The 11,825-nt window shown below is 41.5% G+C and overlaps 1 protein-coding gene across 3 annotated transcripts in view; it reads left to right on the plus strand.

The window, feature by feature from the left end:
* Window positions 1-1,671: 1,671 nt before the first annotated feature.
* Window positions 1,672-11,825, plus strand: part of Mtpap (mitochondrial poly(A) polymerase) — a 22,523-nt gene continuing 12,369 nt past the window's right edge. Inside the window, exons 1-4 of one of the 3 annotated variants that reach the window (XM_005354800.3) lie at window positions 1,672-1,841; window positions 7,365-7,537; window positions 8,352-8,585; window positions 9,996-10,220. In XM_005354800.3, coding sequence (XP_005354857.1) covers window positions 1,685-1,841; window positions 7,365-7,537; window positions 8,352-8,585; window positions 9,996-10,220 — 789 coding nt within the window. In that variant the 5' untranslated portion in view covers window positions 1,672-1,684. Of the gene's footprint in view, window positions 1,842-7,364; window positions 7,538-8,351; window positions 8,586-9,991; window positions 10,221-11,825 lie in introns of those variants that run through there. The other 2 variants (XM_005354801.3, XM_026783062.1) reach the window with 2 other exon arrangements.

Below are 11,825 nucleotides of genomic sequence, written 5' to 3' on the forward strand. Positions count from 1 at the left end.
TACGAAGAAGACTGATGCTGCACGGAGGGAGGAAGATTGAACACATCTTCAGTATGAAAGAACTGATTTGTGCTTGCACGCATTATGATTTAATTTAAACAACATATCAAAACAGCCATTTCACAGAGAAAGAAAACCAATGCATAATGCTGTAGTGGGGAAGAATGGGTAGTGGGAGCGAGAGCCAAAGGGTTTAGATAAACTGATTATAAATGTACAAACATGACCAGGGTACCTGTTACAAAACTGTGACTCTACATAATAAGAAAGAAAAAACTCCTGCGTGGGTCGCCTGAATTTAGCTCCTGTCTGGCTGTGACTTCAGGAGTGTTGCTTTCCCTATGCCTTACTTCCTCATAGGCCAAGGATGGCAGTAATAGTTTTCACTTCCTGGGTTGTGAAGGCTGAAAGAATAAATACAGATTAGAACAATGTCTGAAAATAAGAAATAAAAACTGCTTTGTTGTCTATCCCAGCCAATATACAAATATCTTACTTTAATATATACTGGAGTGTCAAGGATAAGGTATTTGCACAGATAATATACACAAACATATGATAAAACCTTTGAAGTTATCCTTTCCTTGAAATCATCTTTATTTGAGACATGGTTTGAAGTAGCCTGCCCTGCCTTGAATTGTCTATGCACCCAGACCTTCAATTTCTGATCCTCCTGCCTCTACCTCCCAGTGCTATAAGACTTGTATCCAGCTATTCTTGTAATTTTAAGTATATCATATTCAATAATTTTAAATATGTGAACATTGTTATGCTTATTTTGATAATTTATATTTTACTCATTTCTCCCTCCTAATTGACATTTATAAAAAATTAATTGAGGGTCTGGAAAGACAGCTGAGTAGTTAAGTGTACACATTGCTTTTGCAGAAGATCAGAGTTTGGTTCCTTACAAGGTGGCCCACAGTTCAGCGTAACTCCAGCCCCAGGAGATCTAATGCCCTCTTGCAATTTCTTTGGACACTGCACGCACATACACAAACACTCATACAGACCCATATATACAGAATTTACAAATAAAGAAAATTGAAAATTTCCTCTGTTGTAAGGTGGAATGCAGTAATAGAGGTCAGTTAGTAAAAACTGCTAAGACACAAATGGAGGAAGTTAGGGGGAATCCAATTAAAAATTGAGTCAGTTACAGAAGTAACTCAATACTCATACAAATCTAATAAGGTTAGCAGCACTTAGCACTTTTTTTTAACTTTAAAAATAATACCAATCAAAATTCCCACTTCTTCCCCTCCTCCCGCTTCTTTCTGCTCCCTCCACAACTCTCCCCCCCCCAACACGTAGCACTTTTAAGAAGCTATTATACTGCCTATTTAGTGACAAAACAATAGCGTTGGAAGTCTGACCTGAGTCTGACTCCTGAGACTCATTCATTTTCCGCCTCAACACAATGCTAATAAAGCACAGCAAGCTAAACTCTGTGTAATGGAGTAGTAGCACCTCACCAGAATACAGCGAGGCAGACAAACAGACAATTAAATTCAGACCATGTAAGTATATGCAAACTTCAGGGTTTTCCATTCTGGTATCCAAGGTTTTGCTTTCAACACGAAAGTTTCTACCTAGTTTGACCCAAAGGGCTTCCCGTTGTACTGTCTCTAAGCGCGCAAGCTCAGCCGCTAACCTTCGGCATTTACTTCCTGCTGCCTTCACGATGGCGGCTCGCGGCGTGGGGCTTTTGACCCGTTTGCCCCTGCATTCCCAGAGAAGGAGCCGCGTCCAGCGTTCTATTCCCAGGCATTTCAGTTGTCCAGGGACTGTAGCCGCGAACTTCGGGAGCGAAGAGCAGCCTTTAGGCGGTGCGCAGACAGGTGCTGGGGGCGGCCGAGGCGGGCGGAGGGCTAGCGGCGCTGGCCAGGGGCCGGACCCCCGAGGCCTGGCGGAAAGCCAGCGGGGCGATGGTCGCTGTGAAGAAGGTTCCGGCGCTTAGCAGTGAGATATTATACCAGGAACACAGTCGGCGAGTGTCTGTAGTTCAGCACAGAGCTCCTGTGCGGTGGGAGTAACAAAGTTGGAACCCAGTGGCGTTTGCCCCACCCCTGACCCCAGCGTATCTTTTGTTAATCTGTTTTAGGGTTACTAGTACTGTGGTGAAAGACCACCACCAAAAGACCAAAAGCAACGTGGGAAGGGTTTGTTTTTTTTACTTTATTTTTGACTCCCCCTCCCCCCCCTTCACTGAGGGAAGCCAAGGCAGGAACTCAGACTGGTCCGGAATCTGACCATGGAGGAGTACACCTTACTGGCTTGCTCACGGCTTGTGCAGTCTACTTTCTTTTTTGTTATTTTATGTTTTTTAATTAATTTTTATTGAGCTCTAGATTTTTTCTCTACTCCCATCCCTGCATCTCCCCTCCCCCTTCAACCCTCTTCCACGGTCCCGATGCTCCCAATTTATTCAGGAGATCTTGTCTTTTTCTACTTCCCGTGTAGAGCAGATCTATGTAAGTCTCTCTTAGTGTCCTCATTGTTGTCTAGGTTCTCTAGGATTGTGATTTGTAGGCTGGTTTTCTTTGCTTTATGTTTGAAAACCACCTGTGAGTGAGTACAAGTGATAATTGTCTTTCTGTGTCTGGGTTACCTCACTCAAAATGATGTCTTCTAGCTCCATTCATTTGCCTGTAAATTACAAGATGTCATTATTTTTTTTCTGCTGTGTAGTACTCCATTGTGTAAATGTACCACATTTTCTTTATCTCTTCTTCGGTCGAGAGGCATTTAGATTGTTTCCAGGTTCTGGCTATGACAAACAATGCTGCTATGAACATAGTTGAGCACATGTTCTTGTGGCACGATTGAGCATCCTTTGGATATATATCCAAAAGTGGTATTGCTGGGTCTTGAGGAAGGTTGTTTCCTAATTTTCTGAGAAATCGCCACGCTGCCATCCAAAGGGGCTGTATCAGTTTGCACACCCACCAGCAATGCAGAAGTGATCCCTTTACCCCACAACCTCTCCAGCATAAGTTGTCATCAGTGTTTTTGATGTTGGCCATTCTTACAGGTGTAAGATGGAATCTCAGAGTTGTTTTGATTTGCATTTCTCTGATGACTAAGAATGTTGAACATTTCCTTAAGTGTCTTTCAGCCATTTTAGATTCCTCTGTTGAGAGTTCTCTGTTTAGGTCTGTACTCCTTTTTTTTTTTGTTTGTTTGTTTTTTGTTTTTCGAGATAGGGTTTCTCTGTAGCTTTGGTGCCTGTCCTGGAACTAGTTCTTGTAGACCAGGCTGGCCTCAAACTCCCAGAGATCCGCCTGCCTCTGCCTCCCGAGTGCTGGGATTAAAGGTGTGAGCCACCACCGCCCGGCTGTACTCCATTTTTTATTGGATTATTTGTTCTTTTGATGACAAATTTCTTGAGTTCTTTGTATATTTTGGAGATCAGCCCTCTGTCTGATGTGGGGTTGGTGAAGATCTTTTCCCATTCTGTAGGCTGTCGTTTTGTCTTGTTGAACATGTCCTTTGATTTACAGAAGCTTTTCTGTTTCAGGAGGTCCCATATATTGTTTCTCTCAATGTCTGTGCTACTGGGGTTATAGTTAGAAAGTGGTTCCATTTACTCCATTGGTCACTCTGTATTTTTGGAGGTCTCAGAGCTCCCAGGGTTTGCTCTGCTCCCATGGAGTCAGGCCTTCTCTGGTCTAGGTTGCTGGCTCAGACCTGTTTCTGTAAATGTTCCTGGTCTGGATCCACTCCTGCGGAGGTCCCTGGCTTGGGGTTGATCCTGCAAAGGTTTCTGGCTCTGATCTACTCCCTTGGAGGGGCCCAGACCCAAGGAGTTTTCTGGCTCCTGCCTATTCCCTCAGAGGTCCCAGACTGAAGTCCTAACCCACAGAGGACCTGTCTCAGGCCTACTCCCTCAGATGTCTCTGGTTCTTGCTTACTCCCTTGGAGATCCCAGACTCACCCCCAGACCCCCAGAGGTCCTGGCTCAGGCCTAGTTCCTCAGAGGTCCCAGACTCACACTTGGACCAGTAGGGGTCCTGGTTCAGGTCTGCTCCCTCGAAGGTCCTAGATTCACGCCCGGACCCATAGAGGTCTCTGGCTGTGGCTCACTCACTCAGCAGTTGCTCCTCTGTACCTGCTCCTATGGAGTTTGCTGTCTCAGGTCTGCTCTGGCCCAGCTCCCTGGCTCAGTTCTGCCTCTGCAAATGTCGCTGTTCTGGATCCACTCTATGTTTTGGTTTCCCAGCTTGCCAAAGCTCTCAATTTATCTCCCTGCAGTAGCATCTGTACCACAGCACCCAAAACCATTAGTGCCAGTTCCCGCAGTCTGCTTTGTTATAGCACCCAGGACTGCCAGCGCAGAGTGATACCATCTACAATACCTGGTCTCTGACATTAACCTCTAATTTAAAAAATGCTCTAAGGACTTGACTGTAGCCCAGTTTTGATAGAGGCATTTCCTCAAGTGAGGGTTCTTCATCTCAGATGACTCTAGTTTGGGTCAAGTTGACATAAAACTAGCCAGTGCAATGCCCATAAGATGTTACTGAAGGCTGAATACACCAAAGCCTACTGAACAGCCAGTTTTCCTGGCCCCTGGAACCCTCTGCCTGTGAAAGCATCTATTTTTTGGTGTTTCACTTTAACAATGCATCCGTTGTTTAACAGGAGCCTTCTGAATGTATACACTTTGTTCATTGAGATTCCATCCTCACTGAACCTTTCTTCCATCCCAAGAACTTTGTATGGTGTGATGGTGTTTGCAAGAAGTTTGCTGGATGTTGAAATAGTGATTGGATTGGGTTGGAAATTCTTAACCCTGCAAATTCAAATAAGGATTCTGCCGAAGTCTCTTGTATGAATTTTCTGTGTGTGTGTTGTGCATGGGTGTGGGTATGTGGGTACGAGGATGTAGTTGATGTGGAGAACTGTTGGCATTGCTTCAGAGCCTGAAGAAGTGACTTGAGTTAGTAGTTGCTCTGGGAACCAGCCCTCGCTCTATGACAGTGCCTCCATACCTGCTTGGCATTTCCTTGGGTTCTGGAGATCTGAATTATGTTCTTTAAACTTCTGTGGCTACCCGGGCAGTGGTGGCGCACACCTTTAATCCCAACACTTGAGAGGCGGATCTCTGTGAGTTTGAGGACAGCCTTGTCTACAAGAGCTAGTTCTAGAACAGGTGCAAAAACTACAGAGAAACCCTGTCTCAAAAAACAAAACAAAACCAGCCAAACTTCTGTAACACCACTGAACCATCTCATCCCTGACTCCTTTTTATAGATGAGAAGAAAAAAAAAAAACAAGTCTGACTCTCCAGTTCAAACTTTCCCATTTTTCTTGTGGCAAAAACATAAATAACATTCTCCCGACTTTGAGGCCATCCTCTTCCCTTACTATAGATTTTGTTGTACTTTTGTGTCATCTGGATAATGTAGCTGAATGAATATGCAAACTCTTGAGGGGCACACTGAGTAACCAGATGCTCAAAAGAGAAGAAAGTGTATCTTGGCCAGGAAGCGACTTATGCTTTCATTTTATACAGTCTTAAACTGTTTAATTTACTTTTATAGCAAGCAATTGAACACCAATTTAGCCTCAGTAAAAACCAGAAGCAAGAATGTTTAAGAGGTAATTATACCCAAAAAGTGGTGAGGTGTTTCAGGCAGAGGTTATTGCATAAAAAGAGAAGAAAATGAGGGCAGAGAGGAAGAGCAGTCTAAGGTCAGATTGACAGGAAGTAGAGTAGTCTTTGTCCTTAACATGGAAAAAGGTAGTCTTCCCACTGCTAACTAGATATTACATAACGACCCTACGAATTGCACTCCTTCGTAGATACTGAAGTGGGGAAAGACAGGTGGAAGATAGTCTACTGTGGAGTGACAGAAGTCTTCATATACCTGAGCAAAATTTGAAGGCTGAATGGAGGTTGGCCAGACAGAAAGTGAGCAGGTGGGCATTCCAACGGGTTGAAAGCCAGAAGGTTCTTAACGTGTGCTGGTAACTGTGTGGGCAGTGCCATATGTGAGAGCTTTGAGGGTAGAGAGAGGATGATGATGTTGAGGAGGAAGGAGGCAGCTAAGGCTGTGTTATTTAGACTTGACTTTACAGGTAGGAGAGATCATTTTGGCAGCAGTGTGGAGCAGTCATAAGTGGGACAAAACAAAATCGATATTGTGATGGCATAGGCCTGAAATGAGTGTTGAAAACTGACACAGAGTGGAGAGGAAGGCACACATGAAGGCACACATGAAAGAGTGTCTTTAGCATCTCGTACAGGAGGGATAAGAGTGATGTTTCTGCTTGTTTGAAAATGATGAGTGAAGTCAAAGCCAGAGTTCTCTGGTATGCCATAAGAGACTTGGCTTTGAGCTGGTGCTGATGAGGACGGTTTAGGGTTCCGCAGCTTGCACTGTCATGAACCCCAATCTCTCCCTTTCCAATGACAATATGAAAAGGTACTTTTCATATCCAGTTTATGTTGTAATGAGGATTGGATCCACTGCACTAACTGAAGTACATCTCCAACCTTAGATTTTAATTTCCCTGTGATAGAGTGCTTAACCAACAGCAACTGGGTATTAACTGTTTGAGCCAGAGCAAGATTTTAATTTCCTTTATGTTTTTCAGTATTATAGATTGTACAGGTTTTGTTATGTGTGTGTGTGTATGTGTGTGTGTGTATGTAAGCAAGTGGTAAATGAATGGTTTAATTTAATTTTTGCTTTTAGGGTCTTACAGAACCATTTTTAGCGTTGTATCTCAAGTATTCCAAATCACAATTTTATTGATAGCCACAGAAAACAGTAAAATAAGCCAAATGTGATGGTACATTTAATCCCAGCACTTGGGAGGCAGAAGCAGGAGGATCTCTTGAGTTTAAGGCCAGCCTTGTTTACATAGTGAGTTCCAGGCCAACGAGGGCTAGAGTATCTTTTTGGTTTCTTGAGACACTGTAGTTTGGTTTCTCTGTAGCTTTGGTGCCTGTCCTAGAACTTGCTCTGCAGACCAGGCTGGCCTCAAACTCATAGAGATCTAGCTGTCTCTGCCTTCCCAGTGCTGGGATTAATCTGTCTTAATAAACATTAAAAAGAAGAAAGGACAAAACATGCAGTTAAATTAAAAAGGTGCCAATGGCCAAGTTTGATCACCTACGTTTTATCCCTATCAGCCACATAGTGGAAGAAGAGAACTTACCTCAAAAGTCCTCTGACCTCCACATGTGTGCCAATGCATAGACATGTTTGTGCACAAACAATAAATAAATAAATTTTAAATATGTAATTAGAATAAAATTATTTTAATCACATGTATAATCTTCATATACTTTATCAGCATGTGTTTTAAATTTTATGTGTATATTAGTAGAAATGTTTTTGTCTCATTTGTAGGCTCTGAAGACAAGATCCCCAAAAAGAGATTCTCTGAGGTGCAGAAGGAGAGAAGAGAACAAGCTCAGCGGACTGTTTTGATACATTGCCCAAATAACATCAATGAGAAAAAGTTTCTCAAGTATTTATCCCAGCATGGACCAATTAATAAACATTTCTTCTATGAGAGCTTTGTATGTATCGAAATATCTAACTTGGTGGTCTTGCTTTTGGAGGTAGTTTTTGTTGCTTTTTGTAGTATGTGAACAAAGATCTCTTGGTATTCAACCTGTTCCTAGTATTGAACATGAATATTCCTTGGTATTCAATCTGTTAAAGATTGATTTCTTTAATGAGGCTTTCCCTCCTTGTGTTATGAGAAAAGGAACCCTTATTGCAGCGTTTTAGAATTGTACCTGATACATAGCTTAGTAATGAAACACTTGTCTAGCATACTGGAGACCCGGGGTTCAGTCGCCAGCATTATAAAAAGCAAAATAACAGAAAAGCAAGCTGGAATTGTTAGTAACTTTTAATGGAGTGATTCCATAATCTGAAGACTTTCAAGCAGTACTTCTCAACTTTCTAACGCTGTAACCCTTTAATACAGTTTCTCATGTTGTGGTGACCCAACCATAAAATTATTTTGTTGCTACTTCATTGCTGAAATTTTGCTACTATTATGAATCGTAATGTAAATATCTGGTGTATAAGATATTTGATGGCGAGCCATGGCTTGAGAACCACTGCCCTAGAGTCTGGTGCTTTAGATGGTGGCAGAAAAAGAGATCTGAACTTGTGCTGTCCTGTTACAGTGCTCTTCTCAGGGCACTGTAATGTTTTCTTTTCCTAAGTTACTTGTAATGAGTTGTATTAGAATTGTATCATTTATAAAATCAAATTGTATTTTGTAACAGTATCATTGTTTTAAGGATGCTGTATTAATGCGTTGACTATAACATTATGAAACATGTTCTTTTTTTTCTTTTTCTCATGCCTTTCATCCAGGGCTTTTATGCTGTTGTAGAATTTTGTCAAAAAGACAGTGTAAACTCTTTACAGAGTGAAGCACTTACTCCAAACATGAGCACAGAGTCCGCAATTCCATTTAAGTCACGTTTTTTGAACTTAAAGCTGAAAAATCTATCTAATAAGATACCTGAGCAGTTATGTGCACAGACAAGCAACCAGTCGCCTCCTTCAAGCAAGAAACTTTTTGAATTGCTGAATTATGCAGAAAGTGTGAGTTTCCATGTAACTTAAGATTTTTAAATGTATATTTGTGCATTATAAAAGTTCTGAGACTTTGTTATATAGGCAGAGGCTGCTCGTTCATTCCTGGCTGCTCAGACCTGAAATAATTACACAAAACTGTATTAATTAAAACACTGCTTAGCCAATAGCTTAAGTGTATTGCTAGCTGGCTCTTAATCCTAAACTAACCCATCTCCATTAATCTGCGCACCACAAGGTCATGACCTACCAACAAAGTTTCAGTGAGCTCCAGTAGAGGCTTCTGTCTCCTGTGGCAGCTACATGGCTTCTCCCTGATGCCCCTTTCTTCCAGCATTCAGTTTAGTTTTCCTGCCTAGTTCTATTCTGCTAAGCCACTGGCCGAAACAGCTTTATTCATTAACCAATAAAAGCAACACATAGACAGAAGGACTTCCCACACCACAGTTACATTGATGTTTAGAAGGTACTGTGTTTAGTTTTGCTAGGTGAGAGTTGATGATGGATACATAGTGATACCAAGGACAGCTTTTTGCTAAGAGTTGATGGACTCTTAGCCTGTCAGACAGCTGCTGAGTTTAGCTTGTGAGCTTATCTTGGCAACTGCCTTCTGATAGCAAAATTCTTAAGTATTTTTCCTCCTGATTTCTTTCAGAGCAGTGAATTGCAGTATTACATGTTCTTACTACAAGCCATTCTTGTGTTCATAGGCTTTATCTATTTGGTCAAGATGTACTTTAAAACGTGTATTTGCTTGGCTAATTTTTTTTTGATCTCTTTTAGGGTAATTTCTGACTTTTTCTAAAACAGTACTTTATACTTTTTGCCTGCAAAGAGTAGTTTAGCCAAGTTGTATTTTACTAGTGCTTTTAGTAGTAATTTTTAAGAATCAGCTTTTAAGGGTTGGGGGCTGGCTCAGTGGAAAAACTGCTCCTATGTAAGTGTGGGGATCCAGGTTTGAACCCCTAGCACCCATGTGAAACCAGAGCATCATGGTGAGTGCCAGCAATTCCAGCACAGGGATGGTGGCATGGGCATGGTAGATCTCCGCAGCTCCCTGGCAAGCAAGTTTAGCTAAAATGGTGATCTGTAGGTTCAAAGAGATACCCTGTCTCAAAAAATAAGATAGACAGCAATTGTGGAAGACACCCATGTTGGCCTTTGATCTCCTCGTGAATGAAGAGGTTAAAGCACCTGTGTACACTAATGTACTCCATACACATCCCCATACACCCCTACATATACACACATGCACACTTGTGTGAGTGCACACATGCAAAATGTTTATTTTTCAAATCTACTTTTAAGATAAAGGAAAAAATAATGTGTTTTTTGAGATAAATCTCCAAAGCAATGAAAATGACATTATTGTATAAACCTAAATATCTGTGTATTTTTGCTTTTTCTTCGGCCAGCTAGATAGACGATCAGCTGCACACTCTCCTGAAGACCTTCCAGCTCACAGAGGAAAATGTCCGGCTCCGCCATCTCACCTGCTCTCTCATTGAGGACATAGCTGCTGCATATTTTCCCGGCTGTGTCATTCGGCCCTTTGGCTCCTCAGTGAACACATTTGGCAAATTAGGATGTGATTTGGACATGTTTTTAGATTTAGATGAAATTAGAAAACCTGATGTTCATAAGGTAATAATTATTTCTTTGTACCATTATAAGAAATCAGAAAATTTAGGAATCTTTGAACCTTAATAAAGTTATAGTTGTTGATTTCTAACTTAGTAATGATAACTAAAGAATGAAGTTTATCTACTAGAGATTATTTGGAGTTGTAAAGTATTTCTTTGTGTTGGTCTAACATGGAGTCACTTACCGTGTCCCTTCTACATGTGCTACACAGAGAAACTGTTTCAAAAAAAAAAAAAGATTTTTTTGGATTATGGGTTTAAGACTATCTTCATTTAAGATCATCATAGATTTACCAATAGAAAAAAATAATGGTAACAATTTAAGCACTCTTAAATTTGCCAAGTTTCTGAAATGTTGCTGTTGTAGTTTGTCCAATTCTGAACTTGTTGGCACTTCACCTTGTTTTATAGTTCTTTGTCTGGTGGTTTTATTCTTCAGCCTAAGTTGAGGGAATTAGAAGTGTGTGTTGACCCAATTTCTAGGTCTCACACTACGGTGTATGATGCCCAATGATGGACAGGGACTAACAGGTTGTTTACTGAGGAATAAATGGAGAGTCACTTACTAATTGAAATAATAAATTTCAGTGTTTCTAAATTTGTTTATGAAATGTGCCAATGAACTTAACACACACACACACACACAAAACCTTAGAATGAAATAGTAAGCTTGCATCTGCCTTTCGTTTTCTCTATTTGGCTTTTTCTGATAGAAAGGCATGTATGTTGCAAGATTTAGGCAATAGAAGTGAAAATTAGTAACTGTGTCCCAAGCAGTGTTTTCCTGTTGTCTGACTGACTGGTTTGGGCTGTATGCTTAGTTTCTGTATTTTTCTTCATTAGATTTTCTTCCACCATGTAGTGCCATATGAGAAGCACTCACAGAGTTAGCTGTTCCTACAGTTTTTTCTGAGTATGTAATGTGTGAGTGCACATGGGGTGTACATGCACATGTGTATGCTTGTCTGTGGAGGCCAGAGTTCAACATGGGCATCTTCCTATGTCTCTCCTCTGTCTCGAGACAGCATCTTACTGAATTCAGCACTCAGGGATTGGCTAGTCAAGCTGACCAGCAAGCACTGGTTGTGTGTAGACACTTTACCAAAGGAGCTGTCTCCCTCGCCCCACTCTGAGTTTTATTTGATGGACAGTCTCCTACCTTTGCCCATTTTGATGTGTTTTCCATCATCTGCACCTTCCATAATTACATTGTTTTATTTCTGTGCAGGGTCTGTTGATCTGATGAGCCTATGTGTTCTCTTGCTTTTTATATTGTTCATCTAAGCACATTTACGCCTTGGTAACAGTCTCCCAGATCTCTGGGTTTACTCATCAGCTGTCTGTCGCTTGCTGAACTGAATCCAGTGACAGCTCTACTTACCACTCCCCAGCAGCCAGGCTGCCTGCCACTCTCTCTGCCTGTTCTTTGTGTCCCCATAGAGAACTGAGGTGTGGACCTTATGGCCTTTTCTGTCTCTACCTAAAAATGATCTGGGAGCCTCTGCTTACGTACAGAGCACACCCGTATGGGCTTCACCCTCCACACATGCCCAGAGTAGCTTCACTGTCTGTCTTTCCTGCTCAGAACTGTTTTATTTCTTTGTGT

Source organism: Microtus ochrogaster, chromosome 16 (assembly GCF_000317375.1).
Source record: "Microtus ochrogaster isolate Prairie Vole_2 chromosome 16, MicOch1.0, whole genome shotgun sequence".
Classification (NCBI taxonomy): domain Eukaryota; kingdom Metazoa; phylum Chordata; class Mammalia; order Rodentia; family Cricetidae; genus Microtus; species Microtus ochrogaster.